This window comes from Nicotiana tabacum, chromosome 7 (assembly GCF_000715075.1).
Source record: "Nicotiana tabacum cultivar K326 chromosome 7, ASM71507v2, whole genome shotgun sequence".
Taxonomy (NCBI): Eukaryota; Viridiplantae; Streptophyta; class Magnoliopsida; order Solanales; family Solanaceae; genus Nicotiana; species Nicotiana tabacum.
In genome coordinates, this window is record NC_134086.1 from 67,655,652 (window position 1) to 67,676,789 (window position 21,138).

At 40.5% G+C, this 21,138-nt stretch overlaps 1 protein-coding gene across 1 annotated transcript; it reads right to left on the reverse strand.

Annotated features, from left to right (window-relative positions):
• Positions 1–1,524: 1,524 nt before the first annotated feature.
• Positions 1,525–2,893, reverse strand: LOC107814249 (uncharacterized). The gene is made up of 2 exons (XM_016639625.2): positions 2,689–2,893; positions 1,525–2,596 (listed from the first exon to the last, which is right to left on the reverse strand). Exon 2 carries the CDS (start codon positions 2,536–2,538, stop codon positions 1,630–1,632), a length of 909 nt encoding a protein of 302 aa, XP_016495111.1. The 5' UTR covers positions 2,539–2,596; positions 2,689–2,893; the 3' UTR covers positions 1,525–1,629.
• Between the last annotated feature and the right edge of the window lie 18,245 nt (positions 2,894–21,138).

Below are 21,138 nucleotides of genomic sequence, written 5' to 3' on the forward strand. Positions count from 1 at the left end.
TTTATATTCTCCTTCGTTACAATTTTCTTTATAATCAGTCTCAGGTAAAGAAACCCTCTTTCAAAATAATCTATATGTACTCGGTGTAGACCGTTATTGTCAATGAAAATAATCTAATCGTGTAAAATTTTACATTTTGACTACGAGTAGATCCTGATGAACTTCTGTTAAGCAGGTCTTTTGTCAATCAAATTTGTGTTGTCTCAGTTTGTCCAATTGACTAGAGATATGGACTGAGAACTTCCTTTCTGTGAGTCAGGCGCACGCAATAAAAAAGACAGTTCGGTACACGAAGCATCCTATAACAAGCATCCTATAACTTTGACCCTGCAAAGGGTGAGGGTGTGATCTTCAATAATGTTATTACTGCCAGAGGACAACATCGAATGGCTGGTGACAAATGATAGCTACCCAAAGATTTCGAAAGAAATGAAATTAATAAAACTAAGAAATAAATGGAGAATACATTTGCCAACACAAGATTGCAGTGCAAATGTATCATCCTCTTTCTGCTTCCTAATTTATTACCCCTCACGAAATGCATGTATAAGTGGCAAGCACTAGGTTTTATTTACAAAACAATCGAACTTATGGATGTTATTCCATTTCAGTGGTACTTCAAAAGATCATACCCTGAACTTAACGGACGAAACCAGATATCATTTTTTGCGCAGAAAGATGTAATAGCAGACCAACTGAACTCAAACTGTTCCTAGTTTTCATGTTCTTAATCTCAAAGGTTACAGCAACAAGTTTAAAATCAGCGACAACCTTATTTATTATAACAGTCATCAAATTCCAAACCATATCACAAACTTTTCAAGTTCGGGGCTCCATAAAACTTGTTTTTCCCAGTTTGTGGAGTCATTTCACATTTTACTGCGCAAAGTTTGATCCTTTCGCAATAATTATAACATATTAATCATGATATTGATTTGTTTTCTTTTCCATTTTACATAGAAGCTGCTTAATAATTTTCATGACCCTATGACTTTATGGTTTACTATAGAAGCCTCTAAACGTAAGTCCAAAGACAACAATCTAAAAGAGTGAAATTAATATATCACAAATCCCCACATTTTTCTTAAAAAGAAGAGGAAAACACACATACACACACTCACCAAGAGATAGTATATTAAAAGCTGAAAAAATCTAGGCCAATTACCTGAAACTTTTCCACAGCAACCAAGTCAGCAATCCCTTCTCCACCTCAGTAATTAAAAATTCTTTTGTTTAGGTAACTCATTAATTTTGGTTTATACAAAGTTATGATATCGGAAACAGCCTATCTGCCCCTGTGCCCTTCCGGGGTTTGTTGTTGTACAAAGTTATGATGTTAGACACTAGCATGATGACGAGCTAAATTGACTGGTTAATCTATAATGATGCAGATTTGTTTGCGTATACTTAAAGGAAAGTTGTACTTTATGGACATAATTATTAGTTATAATATTAGATGACAACCAGTAATCAAAGGAAATTACTCTTTGGAGGAACAAGATTAAAGGTCATAGCATGAAGAGATGAAAAGAAAAAAAGTATATTCATTAGAAATTAACTCAATCAAGTTCACAAACAAGATCTTAAAACTATACTATCTTTGTTGGGAATACTAGAAGAACACTCCAATTACTCGTTCTTCCAAACATACAAAACCAAAGAAAAACCCAAACCAGATGATTTGGAATTGCTCAAACTCTCTGCGTATGGCCAAGGCATGACAGAGAGATCAGACAAAGTTTGTGTTGTCCACAACTTCTCAGCCGATAAACATGTTTGAAACATGAACACTGCATTTCCAAAATTGCTACTGAACAACCAGTTATGAACATCCCAAAACACTTCAACAGGGAGTCCATCAATTAAAACAGTATAGTTACCGCGAAACTTCCAGCGCAAATGCTTCACTTTCATTACTGTTTTAGAGTCAATACGGACCAAAAGATATGGATCGTCAATGCCATTAGAGTCACATTCAATTGTAATATCATGAATTGGACCTGTATAACAAAATTGAGCCTTTGTACCAAACACCCTCTTCCCAAATATGTGTTCTCTTTTAGAAATGAACATTGCATTTGAAAAACTAGGAGTTGCATTGGTCTTTTTAAATGCTTCTTTCCTCAGATCTCCAATGACCAAAACCATTTGTCCTTTACAAACTATAGCTAAATAATACCCTTCAATAGGCTCTGGGCCAGATCCAAACTTGGCTAGTGAAAAGTCCCAGTGTAGGTCAATTTTACAAGAATTTACTTCTAAAGACCTTGACCCTTTTCTTTTGGAGAAGAGAGAAGGCTTTACATCAACTTTACAAAGACATTGATGAGACATATCATCAATTTCAACACTAAGGCATTGACCCATCAAACCCTTGGTCCAAACAATAGTGATCAAACAAGATTTCCCAAGTAGTTTACACTGATAAACACAGGTGACTAAATTCTGTGGGGTTTTAGTCACACCCCCAACAGCTGAACAAGAAGCATCAGCAACTTGAACCCCATTTTCACCAAAACAAGATGGAAAGTCCCTCATTTCTTTTCCAGCAAAATCAAGACAAGAGATAAAACCAAGATTCTTCTTTTTTCACACCCTTAATTATACAACATCACAAAAAAACACCCTTCAAGATTCTATTATTAAAACAATTGAAATATGAAAGGAAAAAGGGTAAGTGAAGCATACCAGAATGAACCAAAAACGGAAGTAGCTTAAAAGCTCTGAACTTTGTGTTTTATTGTTCAGAGCATTGAAGCAAGGAGGTTTCTAATGGAGTTATTTAAAAGTGAAATGGGTGCAGTGTTGTTTATAAAGTACAAGGGAATCCACTGTTTAAGGAAATGACAATCTATGCTTTAGATTATAGCCAAATTTTGCGGTGGTAAAAAGTGAAAGATTAGGATTTGTGGGGGTGGGGGGGGGGGGGGTCGGCAAATGAAACATACATTCACCTTTATATATCGTTTGTGTTCCTTGAAAAAAGAAAATAAACGCTAAAAAATAGAGATATAAAGAGTCAGAGAGATTTATATATAGTACTATCAAAATACCGGCTTTAGTTATAGTATGTTAAATTAAATTTTTTCTTGTAAGTTATAGTAGTATATGTTAAACTAACATTTCCAACCATGTTTTTATTTAATTTTTTTTAATAGAAGATTAAGATAAGCTCGAAGATGGTCAATATAAAATAAAGTAATGTTTAAAAAAATAAAAAGCCTAGTAGTGTGTAGAGATATTTCTTAAAGAAGAAATAAGAATGAGTAAGCATGGGATATAACATATAAGAAATCATATTGTCAGGAGTAATTTTTATAAAACAATCTCCCCATTTTGGTGATATCACATGCTTTTGACACTTTTTGACAGATAATTTGTCTTAATTTGATCATAAGGGGAGTATGTGATTTCAGCAGTCCATTAGGGTGTTCTCATAAATTGGTCATAAAAAAAAAATTTTGAAGGGTAGAGAGAGAGAGAGGGGATAGGGGGTGGACTGACAGTGATATTTGTCATTTTACCTCTAAACTCCACAGGCAAATTTCTTTTTCAACATTTCAAACATGAATCTTAAAAAAGCATATTAGGTACAGATAAAAAGAAAAGAAAACAGAAAGACTATCACGTGCTAAGGAAACTGTACATAATGGAATATGAAATATGTCCATTTCTGAGGATATGAAGGATTCAATTTTAGTTTACTTCCAAAATCTTCATTTTGTTTTGTCAAGAAATTACAATTCAAATCGCCATGTGTACTACTTAAATCTCTCATCAGTTGGACCTCTATTACTTTTTGCTAAATACATCTAAAATAAATCTCGTATTTGACTTTCATCTTACTTAAATTTACTTTCTTTTTGAGTGAAACAAGAAAAATATAAATGGCTAATAAAGTGTATTACAACTTCTGATAATGTAATTAGTTTTACATGGATGACGGGACGGCTAATTCAATTAATTAGCCCTAGCCCAATTTTGCATCAAACTCAGATCGAATTCTCAATGTTAGCTAATAATTTTGATCAAGATAAATTCTTTTTACTGGGATGAAATCCCATGTTTTGTAAAAAATATCTGGAAAAAAATAATGATAGATGGAAAATAATGGTGCATCAAAATTTTAAGCGGCCAAAATGGAATTATAGCTTATTGGGAATATGGACTTGGATGGGATGATAAAAATATGAAACACTTTATTTATTTTAAATAAATACCATTTAAAAAAATTATATTCTATATATACCTTTTAAGGTTTATTGCAAAATATTTAATTTTGGTTACCTCCTAGCCCTAAGCCACTAAATACACTAATCAGTTACACAATTTTCTTTCTCTCTCTACTTTGATACATTCCATTCTCTTCCTCATCTCCAAATAAGCTCCTGAATAAAGTTTTTCAAGCCGTCTCTTCCCACTGGAAAAGCTAACACAGTTGCAACAGAAATGGCTCATGTAGTTAAGCCTCTAATGAATTGGTCAAAATGGCATCACTATTTATACGTTCGAGCCTCATTCATTCACTCGGTTCAATCACCAATTCCACTCTTCTTGAACAGCAACGTCCGTCAACAGCAGTTATCCATGGCATCACATTCCGCTTTCCAGCAAGCTGATTTTCGTGCCGCGCGCCGCCATTAAATCGCATGAAAATTCACTGCCTTTGGATCCATCGGAGAGCGACAGTGATTCTGATGGCATAACAAGGAAGATTCGCCGGAAATTAGGGTTTATTCTTGAACAAAGACGACGGAATTTGGGGCTGAGCAACTTGATTTTCTGTTAATATATTTAAATGTATTTTCATGTATTTCATTGTATTCATTGTCTTTTTTTTATTGTATTTCAATGTATCCCGTTGTATTCTATGTATTTCATTGTATTCACTGTCGCGCTATATCCCATGAATGTATTCATATATTTTTTTAATTAATATAATTTATGTATTCAGATGTATTATATAATTTTTCTGAAGATTGCTATGGTTTTTGGAGTATTTTTCAGTTGAGAATCTTTTTTATAACTGAAAATACAAAATTTGTGTGTTATAATTGAGTTTGTTGAGTTATATTAGGAGTCTATTATGTTGATTGATTCACTTTCCCTTTTAAAAATAGTGTAATCCCCTATTTCACGCCGTGAATACAGTCGAATACAATAATCTGTCCAGTTGTAATCTCATGTTTCACTCCATGAATACAGTCGAATATACTCGAATACAACAACTGATTAGCTGGACTTCCCTGATTCACGCCTATTTTTGCTACTGTATTCATGAATACAATAGCTTAAATACATCAAATACATCTTATAACCACATAAAAAGTATCTATAATCTATAATATAGCAAATGGTATTTACAGATGGTTAATTATTACTAAAAGATAATGTTTTACGAAAATTTCTCATAAAAATATTCAATGAGTCCAACTATAAAATCGGAATATGAAAATGAAGGCCATGTGCAGCAAAATCCTTCACTGGAACAGACATGAGGCTGGTATTTAATGGTGTACATATATTAATATGCAAAATTTACTTATACTATGAGTGATTTTTTTTTTAACCCCTTAAGTACAGGGTTGGGAAACTTTATTTGGAATATGAAAGGAAAGTATCGGAAAACTGCACAGCATCTTCCCCAGGAGATTGTCCCTTAATTTTAACTGTCAGTGTTAACATGAAACGGAAATGCTTAATCTTCATAAATTTAAGGGATTTTATATGCACACTGATATATTTATAGGATAACTTTAGACTTACTCTTAAACTAAGGGATCATTTATGTCATTTTCTATTGTTTTACATATTGTAGAAGTTATTTTGTAGGATAATTTGGAAAACACGAATGATTTTATTATTGGTATAAGACAAACAAAAGTAATTTTATTGAGTCATTTCTTAACTTGGATGATGATCATTATATATATTGTCCCAAATGAAAGAATAGTAATTAGTTGGAACATAAGTTGATTTTGAATTAAACTTTGTTCAGATGAGCTAGTTTGATTCGATACGGAGTTTAAGGGGTAAAACCTTTGTGGGGTCATGCCATTTGTATGCTTATAAAAGCTTCTGATTAAAGGTAAATGAATAAAATTAAAAGTTTAAAGTTGAATTATTTCCAATTATAGAAATGTATCATTCTTTTTTTGAATGAACTAATAAGAAAAATGTGTCTTCTAAATTGAAATAGAAGAAGCATGTACGATCTTTGTTGCTTCTATGATGGTAACTGGCATTTATTATGTGAGTCTTATATATTCTCCTCTGTGGTCTTCTCGTTTTCTAATGACTTTATATTCTCTGTTAATTCTATTTCTCAACATTTTTCAATTTACTGAATATTATTGGGATCGAAAAAATCAGGTGTCATGCGGAAGTTAGTAAAATAAACTTCGAATGACGATAAATCAGATAACAGAAGAGAAATATACTAAAAAGAGACAAATATTTAACGTGGTTCGGTCAATTAATATACATCCACGACGGAGATGAGCAATCCACTATATAAAAGAGTACAAAATATCGAGAGAACAACCTCACAAAGAGGCAAACACGAGTGATACACTAACACTTGCCCCGAAAATTACTCCCCCTAAATAAGACTCTCAAAACCCATATGGCTATATAGTGGATGATACTGAATGAGAATAAAGGGTCCTCAATTTATAGAAGTCCAAGCATTTTTGTCCAAAAAAAGGGACTAGCCAAATATGGAAGAATTATAATTTTCTTCTAAAAAGGAAAACCTAAGTATGGTAAATGTGTTGCCCTTTCCTTCAAGGGATAGGAAAACCAAATATGGTAATGTCACGACCCAGATTCTCAACCTCGGGACCGTGATAGCGCCTAACATCTATTTTCTAGGCAAGCCGACATTAGATAACCATTGAACCATTTTAACAATTTAAAACAGAGTGATAACAATTATTAACGACTAATAAAGTTATAATACATAAAATAAGCCCATAATATAGCACGTTCTAGTCTAATCCCAAAAATTTGGAGTCATCATTACATGAGCAACTAGAATACTACAAGTATGGTTTGAAGGAAATACAATTGTTTGAAATGAAATAAACAGTAATGACAGGAACGGAAGACGACTTCAGGAACTTCGAATGCCGGCAACTCTACCTCAAGTCTTTGCTGTAGAAATAATCTGAGTAGAAGCACTACTAGGCACCACTAGGACCAACACCGGTATCTGCACAAGAAGTGTAGAAATATATCATGAGTATTGTAAGCACGTGATTTTTGCTTCACGGACAATCGCTCCAAAAGAAAATAAAAATAGTGGCGAAAGGCTTCGCTGTACAATTTTTTGGTCTTTCCGTGACATGTTTTGTTAGTCGTTTGTGAGTCTGTCCATTTTGCATCTAGACATTATCAAACAAAAGTACAAAATATATGTGGCGTTAAAAGAAAATGCAAAAATATAAATATATGTGCATCGTCCGTTTTAGGTTGTGATTTAACTTACTTGGTATGATAATTATGTTGAAATGCCATATTGTTATTTGTTTTAATTTCATTTTGTTTTATTAGTTATTTTTATTTTTATTTTTCTTTAAATTGGAAAACAAAAGAAAGTTGAAATCAATTCGGGCCAAAAAATAAGACAAAAACAAGCCCAAACCAACGATCTGACCCAGTCCAAGTCCGGCTGCCCAGGCCTCTTCTGAAACGACGCCGTTTCAGGCAAATCAATCTGGGCCGTTCAAACTCTCGATCCAACGGCTCAGGACCTCTATCAAGTAACCCGCTTCAAAACCCGACCCAAATAACCAGCCTGACCCAACCCCTCACTTAAACCAAACGACCCCGTTTAACTACCAAACGACCCCGTCTCATTTCTCAGCATCAGATCCAAGCCGTTGAGATCATCTGATCTAACGGCTCAGATCCAATCCCATAGACCATATATAAACCTTCTCTTACACCCACGCCCCCTATACCAACACCCCACCCCTTCGTCCCCAAGCTCAAAGCCGGACCTCCCATTAGAAACCCTAGCCGCCCTCATCTCCCTCGCCATTAAAGCCGGCGGCACGAATGCCGGTGGCCACCTCCTGAACACCCTAGGACCACCTCACTGTCCTGAACACAAATCCACTAACCACGAGCCTCGAATCACTTCCGTTCGTCTCGAATCTTCATTTGAAGATTTGAGTCGAACCCGGATCTATGCCAAACCATCCCATCTTCATACCAGACACTCCCCTGACTTTCCTCGTGACCAAATCAAGCTTGGTTTGGTCCGAATCTACCCACAACTCCCTAAAAATCAGATCTGGAAATCCAGACTTTAGAACACATGCACCTGGGGAATCCGGCCGGTTTGGACATGGGTTTGAGGTCTAATAGACCTTAATCAAGGTGTTCTCATGTGAGAACACCCTGATTAAAGTTTGTTCGACCTCAAAAGTTCGAAGATGAATCAGATTTGGGTCTGTTTTGATTTAAACATTTTCGGTAAGTTTTCCTTTCTTTTGTGTTAGTTTTGATTAAGTGGTCAGCATGTTTCGTTGTGTTTGTTTGTTATTTTTGTTATTTTTCATCCGGATTTCTTTCTTCTCTGTAAAGACCTTTTTATTTGGTCGATTGTGTTCTGTGTATGATTCTGAATGTACTCTGTGATAAACATGATCGTCGATTAGTTTAATCGTCAGATGAGTTAACCCATATAGGCCCCAGTAATTGAACAAAAATTGTCTGATGCCCTTTAGGTCCCTAAATGTATTGTTTATGTGAGCGACTGATTATTACCTGTTATAATTAGTATAGTCGATTCGATAAATGTCGTCGATTAGTTTGCTATAACTAATGAATCGAATGAGCTAGTATTTTCACGTAACTAATTGAACTCGGACACTGACTGAATGTCCCAGTAATGTTTGAAATGGTTTGTTGGCATTATAAAAATGACTAAAAGGGTTCAGTCTAGGCAGTCCTGAATTTGAACTCTCATCAGTTCAAAAATGCCCTGATGCTGCAATAGGCAGGGCGATAATAATCCAGGGTTAACAAGGGTTCTGGGGTGTTAAAAAGAACAGAAATAATTAGTTTAAATGAGCTGACAAGTAGGGTACTAATTTGGGATTAAATTAATGCCAATGGGGAACAAGACATAAGAGCATGGGAATTTAAAATGAATACTAAAATAATGCCCATAACTCTTGATTAAACAAAGCCAGGCGTGAGGAACCAATGGCTGGCATCAAGAGATGCTCAAGCATGGGTTTGACAGAGTATGGGCAGGCTGCAAGTGGCAGCAAAAAGGCAGCTTAACTGCACTGGTTCATTTGGCTTATAAAGAAGCCATTTGAGAACTTAAAGAGGGGGAGAGTTTGGAGTCTTAGGCTGGATTTTTTAGTCTTCAGAAAAAAGGAGAAAAGGGGGAAATTTTTTTTACTCTTGAGAGGGATTTTGTGAGTTAAAGAAAAGTGAAGAAAAACAGAAAGAAATTTCCAGAAAATACTGTAACTGAACATTGTCCAAAACTGCGTAAGAAATCAAGCTGGTCATCCTAACTAGGTTGATTACTATTCCATTAAGAGAAGCCTGTGTATCTTCAGCTGTGATTGCTACTACATTGAGTTTTGTGTGCTGAACATTGAGTTTGAAGTCTTCCTGATTGTTTGAAACTGTGGTGGTTGTGCACTGAGCTTTGGTGGTTATTGAATTTCTGTCGGCTATAGCAAAAAATATTCTGGTCCTTTTCTCGATTGGTCTTGTTTCCTATTTTGTTTCCTGGGAATATTTGTCTGCTGTTTCGACCAACGTGTGAGCTTCATCTTCGTGGTTATTTGGTTGTTGCTGTGTTGTTGCTGAGTATCTGTTGTTGCTGTGTTTACTGCATACTGCCTAGCTGATCATTCCTTCCTTCTTTGTTCTCCATACCAGGTACACAATTACACTACCAATGTAACTCGAAAGTTTGAGCAATGAGTATAAAAGAGAAGATCTGCAGATGTTGTTTATATACATGTACTGTTGTGTTGAACGTCATGTAATGTCTAATAGCTCATATTTTGGGATACTGAAGTTAGCTAACAAGCCTAGTTGAGGTCAACATAGGGTATCAAATGATAATTATATATGTATGCTGTTAGATAAAGGTGGTCTCAATGAATTAGGTTGCATCTCAGATTTAGTTTACTGTGCCATATATGATGTAATGTAGTCCAAGCATGAAACTTGTACACTGTAAATTAAGTTCTTGCCTTTCCAATAAATTGCCATATATGACTCTTAAAATCATGTTTCAAGATAAAGAACACAAATTCAGGGCCTCAACCTCATGAAGGTCGAGCCCAGGTCGAAGACAGACCAGGCAGGCCCGCGTCGAATGTGCAGTGGCCCAGGTCTGGCCAACCACGCGTGGGCTGGATTTGGGCCCATGATTATTTGTTTGGCCGACTGTGCATACAGCTTCGGTCCCGATTTTTTTTAAGCATTTCCGAATTCCATTACAAACGACTTGCAAGCATGTAATTAATTAGGATTATCTACTGTTTTCAATTGATAGAGACAAACACGACAAGAAACGTAGTTGCTATAGGATATCCTTTTAAAATAAGAACGAAATGAGCCTCGATGAAAATAAACAAAACGCGCATATGCGGGGCCCTTGTTAAATGTATATTATTGAAGCATTTAGTTTCCAGGACGGGTTGTTCAGCAAATCTCACAACCCTCCTAAAATAACAACACGTTAGTCTCTTTAGGACACGCTTTAATAAACCTTACCTTCTTAAACTCAGGTGCACATTTATGTGACCCAAATCCAAATCTCAACGGAGTCGAAATATGTCTCTAGTCACGGGCGCATTGATTGTGGCGTGGCCTGAGATGCATTGCCATGACGTTGCAAATTCTTTTAAAAAAAAAAAAAAGAATGAGATGAGCCTCGCCGAATAAAAATACAAATTGCGGGGTCCTCAGTAAATACCTGTTTAAAATTACTTAGAATTCATGAGGGTTGTTTAGCGAATTCCACGGCCTCCGCAAAAATAATAATGCGCTAGTTGCTTAGGCGCGTCTTCAATAATTTAATTTTTCTTAAACTCGGGTGTGCATTTCATGCGACCCAAATCCAAATCCTAAAACATCAAATAAAAATATGTTTCGGATTGTGGGTGCATTTCATGTGACACAGTCCAAAGATATATTTGAAGCGATGTTCACATTCTTGTAAAAACAATAATAATGAAGCGGTTAAAAGATAAATTTGCACATAAGTTCATATTGTATTAAAAATCAGATAAATAAGCCAAATATAACAGTTGAGCGACCGTGCTAAAACCACGGAACTCGGGAATGCCTAACACCTTCTCCCGGGTTAACAGAATTCCTTATCTAGATTTCTGGTACGCAGACTGTAATATAGAGTCATTATTTTCCTCGATTCGGGATTAAAATTGGTGACTTGGACACCCTAAACCTCCCAAGTGGCGACTCTGAAATAAACAAATAAATCACCTTTCGATTGTCCTTTAATTGGGAAAAACTCCCTTGCGCCCCTCGGGCGCGGAAAAAGGAGGTGTGACAGCTCTGGCGACTCTGCTGGGGAATTATAACCCAGAACCACTGGTTCAGGGTTAAGAATTCGAGCTTGAAATAATTGTTATTATTTGGCTTTATTTATTATCTGGTTTTTTACGTGTTTGAGCCTAATGTGCTAAATGCTGCTTTTACTGCTTTGATATTATTTGGACTGTATATATAAACTGTGCCGAAACCCCTCTCTTCTCTCTCTTGAGGAGTGCACGCTGGTCGTGGCTTCTTTCTGTTAGTGTCATATGCCAAAATAGAACGAGGATTCGGAGGAGTTGCAAAACCGGATGGCCTTTTGGTTACCGGTACACAGCTCCCGTCCTTGGCTCGAGTTGTCCGCTCGGGTAAGCCAGGTCTAGAACAAACACCTAGGTTTTACAGCTTAGCATAACATAACTTCATGCCGGATCCCTAGTAGGAACGCTTATTTGCATCATGTTCATTTGACTTAGGGGACTCAGCGCAGGGGCTGGGTCCGTCTAGGACAGGCAACCTGAGAATAAAGACCATCCTGCTACATCCTGTTTGCTTTATGCATTTACTTGTTTCAAGGCTTGCATGCTGACCGGTTTCTGAATATCGGGAATGTTTGGAAAAGGAAGAGGAATAACGGTTAAGGGGTTACTTATTTCTTCTTGAAAAGTCACAAAAATGGTCAAAGCTCTGCCAGAATTTTGAAAAAATGTGTGTCTTATTAATTTGTTTTAAAAAGAAAGAAAGGAGTCTTTGATTCATTTTTAAGAGAAAAATAGGGTGTCCCCAAAATTCAAATTATGCCCGAACTACGTCAGTTTGATTCTCGCATGGTGCGGGATACGTAGGCACCCCCCATCGGGCTCAACTTGTTTTTCAAAATATAGGTACAATCCAACGAACGAAAGTTCTTAAGGTAACATCATGCTTTTTTTGAAAAACAACCAAATTTCATTTTTTCTTTTAGAAGTGTGTCAATTTGGTATTTGAGTCTAATGAGTCTGGATCTTTGCTTAATCACCCCAATGCTCATGCAGAATGAGTATGAGTCCAAGTTTGCCGGTAACAGTTAGAAGCAAAATCCCCCTGGAAGTGCGATTATGGTGGGAGGATTTGGAAAGGTCAGAGCAAGACAAGATCAAACTGCACCTGGGAGGTTTGGTTGATTTGTTGAAAGTTAGGCCTCGGTGCGACATCATAAAGGCTTTAGTTACATTCTGGGATCCGGCCCACAACGTGTTCCGTTTCTCAGATTTTGAACTCACCCCAACCTTAGAGGAAATGGCGGGTTACATGGACGTCACTGAAGGTTTGAGACACAAATACCTGATCGCTCCAAGGGCTGTGAATTCACACAAATTCATGGATCTATTGAAGATAAGCAAAGGAGTCCCATACGCTGAACTGGATAAAGGTTTTTCTACCCTACAATTCATATACCAGAGGTACGGGAGCATAGAAGGATTCAATGATCCAGAAAGTGGTGTTTGCAGTAGGGGAAATCTGGTAAAATGGAATGAGCATAGGCGGTTCGCTTTTATGGTGGCATTTTTGGGCCTTGTGGTGTTTCCCCGAAAAGATAGAAATATCGACCTAAAGGTGGCTGGAATTGTCAGAATCCTGATTACCAACAATAAAAGCATCCTTGCTCCCATGATAATGTCAGAAATATACCGAGCCCTCACGGCTTGTAAGGCTGGAGCAGACTTCTTCGAAGGGTGCAACTTGTTGTTACAGATGTGGATGATCGAACACTTGTGTCACCACCCTCAGTATATGCACTACATGTCTACAAATGGGGGCTGCATCGAGGGTTATAGCCTAAGGGTTTCAGGTTTCCGATCACCGGGAGGGTTTGAAGAATGGATATCCTATCTCCGGATCGTCACCGCAGACCAAATAAACTGGACTTTGGGTTGGCTTTCTGTGGAAGAAATCATATACATGCCCGCCACTGGTCCTCACTTCCTCTTGATGGGACTCAGGGGTATTCAACCTTATGCCCCTTACAGGGTAATGAGGCAGTTGGGAAGATGTCAAGCACTACACCCGGACGAAGATCTCAGCACTTATGCAGTCGAGGTCAGCAGTGACGACCAATTTCCTGAAAAGACAGTTCGTTGCATATGGAGTGAATGCCAGTACTTAACGGCAAATACCCGGGTAAATGATGTGTCTAGAGGTGAATTCTCGCCGGCCTATCTCACTTGGCAGAACAAGAAGAGCATCATGAAACGACCAACCAAACGGCCTCACCTCCGAAGTTTTGTTGAGTCATCGCAAGAACAATGGGATTGGCTCGCAAAAGAGGAAGGTTACCTGGTTGAAATTAGGAAGCTGAAGCGACAAATGGAAAGGATGGTATTCGAAAACAACGTACAAGTCGCCCAAGAGCAGGCTAAAAAAGACAAGTTAGCCCAAGAAAACCAAACCCTGAAGGCCCGGCTTCGCCAAGCCAGTAAGAATAACATCGACCGACAGAGGCGTGGCTTCGACGAAAGATTGATAGCCAGTTTGAGAAATCAGGCCATCCAGAGCCAGGTAGAATTAGACCTATCAGAGGCTTGCATAGCAAGGATGAGGGCCAAATGGGCAGAAGGTACAATGGCCCGGAGAAAGCGCCTACAGCAAGTCATGAGGAATTGTGAACTGAGCGTCAAAGCAGCAAAGGAAACAAATTCCGCTTTGCAAGAGCGGATCTTCAAGCAAACGCAAGATGCCCAGGCCGACCGGAGACGCTATTACAATGCAATGACAAGGATGGAAAGGCAAATGGATATATTCCAGGATCAGCTCGCCGCCAATGCACAAACGCTAGGGTTAAAGAGCCGACAGATAAGGCAATTGTTCGCAGAAAGGGACAACATTCGGGCAAGAATTGACGAAGTCGGGCATTACATCTACCTAAAATGTTTGGCATGCGAGCAAACACCTCGGGAAAACCTCATTGCTTCCATCATGGGCTGCGTCCATCGGATTATGAACGAGTTGAAGGGCTTGCAAAGAGACCTTACACCTAGGGCCGCGAAAGGGCCGAAAGATGCCTCGTGGGTCCCTAAGTTGGAAAATTAGTTGTTGATCGAGTCCTGGTTGTTTTGTTTGTTGTTTCCCCAATGTTGTTTTCTTTTCCTCAAACCAAGTTTAAAACCCTGGAGTCTGTACTGTTGCTATTTTGTTTGAAGTAATGTGTAATAGCAAATTTTGATAATGAAATTAAGTGACTCCGGAAGAATTTCTATGTGTCTTTACTTTAAGGCAGAACTACGCCTGGTCTGATTCGCGCGGGGACGTGATACGTAGGCAATCCCCATAAGATTCGACCGCTTTTAATAAATAAAGAAAAAATGTAAATAAAATAAAACGCGGGGTTTCGCAAAATACTTTAAAAAGAAACGAATGAACAAACCGGGATGACGCATGTGGTTTGAAGCAAAGCATGTAGAAAACGGTTAACTGCCTAGGTGCATTGCATCCTGTATGTGTTATGATCAAATCTGTTAAGCTCTAACACTAACAAAGTTTGTTGTTGTCTGATACCAGACAGTTAGTTGTTAAAGAATTCTGGCAACACATTCATACCAAACCAGATCCAAAGGACCGGTAGCAACAAGCATGACTACTTCAGAGAATAGTAATGAGGAAGAAAGGCCGATGAGCCAGTTGCTAAAAGAGGCAATGGAAAAGATTGAAAGGATGGGACTAGAGATGCATGCAATGCAGCTAGCCCTGGCCAAAACGCAAAAGAGCCCTGAGACACTGGGACACGTGCCGGAGTACCCTCACTCTGGCCCTTCCACAAGCCGCCCAAATCCCCTCTATCATCAAGAAAGAAGCCCTCACGATTCCCAAGCTCCACCACCCCATCAACCTCTCCCAACACCCAATATTCCTATTTTTGTGGGACCTGCGTCGGCCCCTTTGCAAAGAACGACCAGTGAGCCATTGTTTCAGGCTCACGATACACAATACTATCCCCCTGAGCCTACATTCCATGCACCCGAACCACAGGCTTACAATCCCCATTTGGAAGTACCGGCAGAGGTTGAAAAGCCAGTTAAGGCCCCTGAACAGGACGAAGTGTTGAGAAAGTTCAAAAGCCTGGAGCAATCCTTCAGGAACTTACACGGGTTGGGCAATCAAGTCAGCGTGGCATACAAAGATCTGTGCCCTTTACCAGATGTCCAACTCCTGGCTGGGTTCAAGATGCCCAAGTTTGATTTATATGAAGGGCACGGTGATCCCATGGCACATTTGCGGGGATTCTGTAGCAAAATGAGAGGGGCAAGAGGCAAGGATGAGCTTTTGATAGCTTATTTCGGCCAAAGTCTGAGCGGATCTGCACTGGAATGGTATACCAGGCAGGATTTCAGCAGGTGGTACACGTGGGATGACCTGGCGCAGGCTTTTGCAGGTCATTTCCAATACAATCTGGAGATAGTCCCTGACCGTCTCACGTTATTGAGAACTGGGAAGAAACCCGGGGAAAGTTTTCGCGAGTTCGGGTTCCGCTGGAGAGAACAAGCAGCTAGGGTTGATCCTCTCATGAGAGAGGGGGAGATGGTAGACTACTTTTTGCAGACATTGGATCCAACCTAATTTGGTCACTTGGTGACAACGGTTGGAAAATCTTTCAACGAGGTGGTCAAAATAGGGGTCATGATAGAAGAAGGTTTGAGGTCGGACAAGATCTTAAACTATTCGGCACTTAAGGCCACAACCCAGGCTATTCAAAGCGGCACGGGAGGTGCGCTGAGAAGAAAGAAAGAAGAGGTTGCCACGATCGAGGCGGGCAGTTGGTCCAGGGCTGGCAGGCCGCACTACAACCAACCCAGGCCTCACAAGTCAAAATACCCATACAACCCACCACAGAGTTTTTACCCACCTCGAGAACCACATTGTTCCGTACACCAAGCCCAGGTATACACTCAGCCTCCGGTTCGCCCACAATGGCGCGCGCCGGCTCCCCAGAACATATATGCACCACCACAAAACACTTACCCTCCACCAAGGGCATATAGAAATCCTTCAGGGGCAGGTTTCCGGGGAAATCCAGATGCCAGAAATGACAGGTTGCGGAAGCAAAGAACCTTCACCGAACTGGGAGAAACCTACACCGTTGTGTTCCACAAGCTGCGGCAATTGGGTTTGGTTAGTCCCGTCCATACTCGGGAACCAAATCCCCCACCTCAGAATTTGGATCGTTCAATCAGTTGTGAATACTGTTTAGGGATGCTCGGGCACGATACCGAGAAGTGCTGGAAGTTAAGGCATGCCATACAGGATCTTATTGACACCAATAAGATCGAGGTCCAGACACCGGAGGCTCCTAACATCAACCAAAACCCACTGCCAACGCACCACGAAACTCACATGATTGAGTTGGTGTGTGAGGGAGGAGAATTAAGAAAACCCTCACAAACAGTGATGATGATCCAAGCTGCCCCAAAAGAAGTCTTAACCGGTGGAGGAGCAAAGGTACAGTCGCAGGGAGAAGGCGTCAAGCCGGTAGTAATATGGGGAAAGAACCTGTCCGTCATAACAAGCAAACCCGAGCCAAGCAAATTGGTAATACCAGGGATCCTGCCCACACCGGCAGTCATGTTGAAAGGGGTATGTAAAGAACAGGTGACCATAAAGCCGGTGGTCCAACTGCCTATGCTTGACAGCAGGGCTGTGCCCTGGAAATATGAAAAAGCAGTGGTGACGTACCAAGGAAAACAGGTGGAAGAAGTCAGTTGTGAAGCGCAAGGGCTGACTCGATCAGGTCGATGTTTTGCTCCGGTGGAGTTAAGAAAAACCAACCTAGTGGCAACCAAGAAGCCAGTGTCAGAAGAAGAGGCTGAAGACTTCCTGAGGAAGATGAAAGTGCAAGACTATTCTGTGGTTGAGCAGCTGAGAAAAACACCTGCCCAGATCTCACTATTGTCATTACTCCTCCATTCCGAGGAACATCGTCGGGCCCTGTTAAAGATATTGAACGAGGCCCATGTACCCAGTGAGATTTCTGTAAACCACCTGGAAATCATTGCTAGCAAGATTTTCGAGGTGAACAGAGTGACATTCTCCGATGATGACCTACCGGTGGAAGGTACGGAGCATAACAAAGCTCTATACCTAGCTGTCAAATGTGAAGACTCGGTGGTAACCCGAGTATTGGTGGATAACGGCTCAAGCGCCAATATTTGTCCATTATCCACCCTGGACCAGTTAAAGATTGACCGTGGAAGAATCCGGGAGAATAGCATCTGTGTCCGGGGGATTGACGGAAACGGAACCGCCACTGTGGGGGATGTCGTACTTGAATTAACCATTGGTCCGGTCCTATTTACCATGGAATTCCAGGTGTTGGACGCCACGGTATCTTACAACTTGCTGTTAGGACGACCTTGGATTCATGCAGCTAAAGCGGTGCCTTCCACCCTACATCAGACAGTGAAGTTCGAGTGGGAAAGACAAGAGGTCGTGTTGCACGGCGAGGATACAACATGCACCATGGGCGGAACCATTGTGCCTTTCATAGAGACCACTGATGACAAGGGTCCCTGGGTCTACCAGATTCTCGATACAGGGTCGGCCAACAAAATTTCTGAAGGAGAAATCATCCCGCACCCTAGGGTAGCTGCCGCAACAGTCATGATGATATCAGAAATGCTGGGTAATGGGTTTGTGCCGGGCAAAGGCCTGGGAGTTGAACTTCAAGGGATAGTCCAACCTGTCTCCCTTCCTAAGAATCTGGAAACTTTCGGGTTGGGGTTCAAACCAACCGCAGCAGACAGGAAGCAAGCGCGAAAAATGAAGAAGAGAGTTTGGTTTCTGCCTAAACCAGTGCCACGCCTCTCAAGGTCGTTTGTTAAAGCTAGTGCCAAGGGGTCAGCGATCCCAAAGATTCGAGGACCTTTGATCGGCATAAGTGAAGACCTAAATCAGAGTTTTGAGAGACTATTCGCGGATGTCAGTATGGTGGAAGCTGGAGAGGGTTCCAACAGAGCAGAGATACAATTCGTGGGGCCTAAGGCCAAGACCAACAATTGGACGGTTACTCCTCTTCCTGTCCGAGGGGAGTCTTGGTAGTAGGCTTTGATTAATGTTTTGTTTGTTTGTTTGTTGATCGGATTATTCAAGGGTGTAATCCCAGTTTTGCTTTCGTTTTGTAAAAGTGTGAACCCTTTTTATCCTGCAAATTTAATAAAGTTCTTTTCTTTTGTCCCATTTTAATTTCTTGTTTTGTTCTTTTTTTTTTTTTTCTGAATAGTTCTCTTTTTACTGGTCCTAATGACATGGCATGCACAGCGGATCTTCGACCTAGTCTAAAAAATCAATCTGAATCTGACTCAACAATGCAAGAGGTCGTTTGTGATAATGAATCCGAAGGTGACGAAGGGGAAGCCTTCGAAGAAATAAACCGAGAACTGCGTCAATTTGAAGAGAAACCCAAGCCTAATTTAAATGACACCGAGGCTGTAAATCTAGGAGACGCTGATAACGTCCAAGAGACCAAAATTAGCATCCACATTGAGCCGAATGTCAAAGCAGAATTGATCGAAACTCTCACGGAATTCAAAGATGTTTTTGCATGGTCATATGATGATATGCCTGGATTGAGCACCAATTTAGTGGTTCACAAACTACCCACTGACCCGGCATACCCTCCGGTCAAGCAAAAGCTAAGGAAATTTAAAACAGAAATGAGTGTAAAAATCAAAGAAGAAGTGATCAAGCAGTTGCAATCGAAGGTCATTCGGGTCACTCGATATCCCGAGTGGCTGGCCAATGTGGTACCAGTCCCAAAGAAGGATGGAAAAATCAGGGTGTGCGTCGACTACCGCAACCTCAACAAAGCAAGTCCCAAGGACAATTTCCCGTTACCCAACATTCATATCCTGATCGATAATTGCGCTGGGCGCGAGATCGGATCCTTTGTGGATTGCTATGCGGGTTATCATCAGATCCTAATGGATGAAGAGGATGCTGAGAAGACAGCGTTTATTACGCCATGGGGAACCTACTGCTATCGGGTAATGCCGTTCGGGTTAAAGAACGCCGGGGCAACGTACATGCGAGCAATGACTGCTGTGTTTCATGACATGATACACAAAGAAATAGAAGTGTACGTCGATGATGTGATCATCAAATCTTGGCGTCAGGAGGACCATGTAGCAGACCTAAGGAGATTTTTCCAAAGACTCCGAAGGTATGATATCAAGCTTAACCCGGCCAAATGCGCATTCGGGGTTCCATCAGGAAAGTTGCTAGGATTCATCGTCAGTCGACGGGGGATTGAGTTAGACCCATCCAAAATTGAATCCATCCGAGATTTTCCACCGCCAAGGAACAAAACAGAGGTAATGAGTTTGCTGGGTAGACTCAATTACATCAGCAGGTTCATCGCTCAACTCACAGCAACTTGTGAGCCCATATTTCGGCTACTGAGAAAGGATGCTGCAGTAGGTTGGACGGCAGAGTGTCAGGAGGCTTTCGACCAAATCAAAGGGTATCTGTCTAATCCACCCGTATTGGTCCCGCCTAAGCCCGGGAAACCCCTAATCCTTTACCTGACGGTCTTGGAAAATTCATTTGGTTGTGTACTGGGGCAACATGACGACTCAGGGAGGAAGGAGCAAGCCATCTACTATCTTAGCAAGAAATTCACAGTGCATGAGGTCAAGTACACTCAACTCGAGAAAACATGCTGCGCCCTGACTTGGGTAGCTTAGAAGTTGAAGCACTACTTGTCGTCATATACTACTTATCTCATATCCCGCTTGGACCCATTGAAGTATATCTTTCAGAAACCTATGCCCACGGGGAGGTTGGCAAAATGGCAAATTCTGCTCACAGAATTTGATATCATCTACGTGACGAGGACGGCCATGAAAGCCCAGGCGCTGGCAGACCATTTGGCAGAGAATCCCGTTGATGAAAAATACGAGCCCTTAAGAATGTATTTTCCTGACGAAGAGGTAATGCATACAAATGAGTTGGAATTACCTGAGGAACCGGGTTGGAAGCTTTTCTTCGATGGAGCTGCAAACGCAAAAGGGGTTGGAATAGGAGCAGTACTCATTTCTGAAATAGGACGGCATTATCCTGTCACGGCTCAACTACGCTTCTATTGCACCAACAATATGGCCGAATATGAGGCTTGCATTCTGGGTCTGCGCTTGGCTGCTGACATGGGTGTCCAAGACGTCTTGGTCTTGGGAGATTCGGACCTCTTGGTACATCAAATTCAGGGTGAATGGGAAACACGAGATCTAAAGCTCATACCATACCGACAATGCTTGCATGATCTGAGCAAGAAATTTCGATCGGTAAAGTTCAAACACATCCCGAGAATTCACAATGAGGTTGCGGATGCCTTAGCCACCTTAGCATCAATGCTGCACCACCCTGACAAAATGTATGTTGATCCTCTGCATATCCAAGTCCGTGATCAGCACGCCTACTACAATACCATAGAAAAAGAAGCAGATGGCGAACCCTGGTTTCATGATATTAAGGAATACCTCAGAATGGGAATATACCCGGAACATGCCTCTGGAGACCAAAAAAGAGCCCTTAGGCGTTTGTCGAATGGTTTCTTCTTCAGTGGAGGAGTAT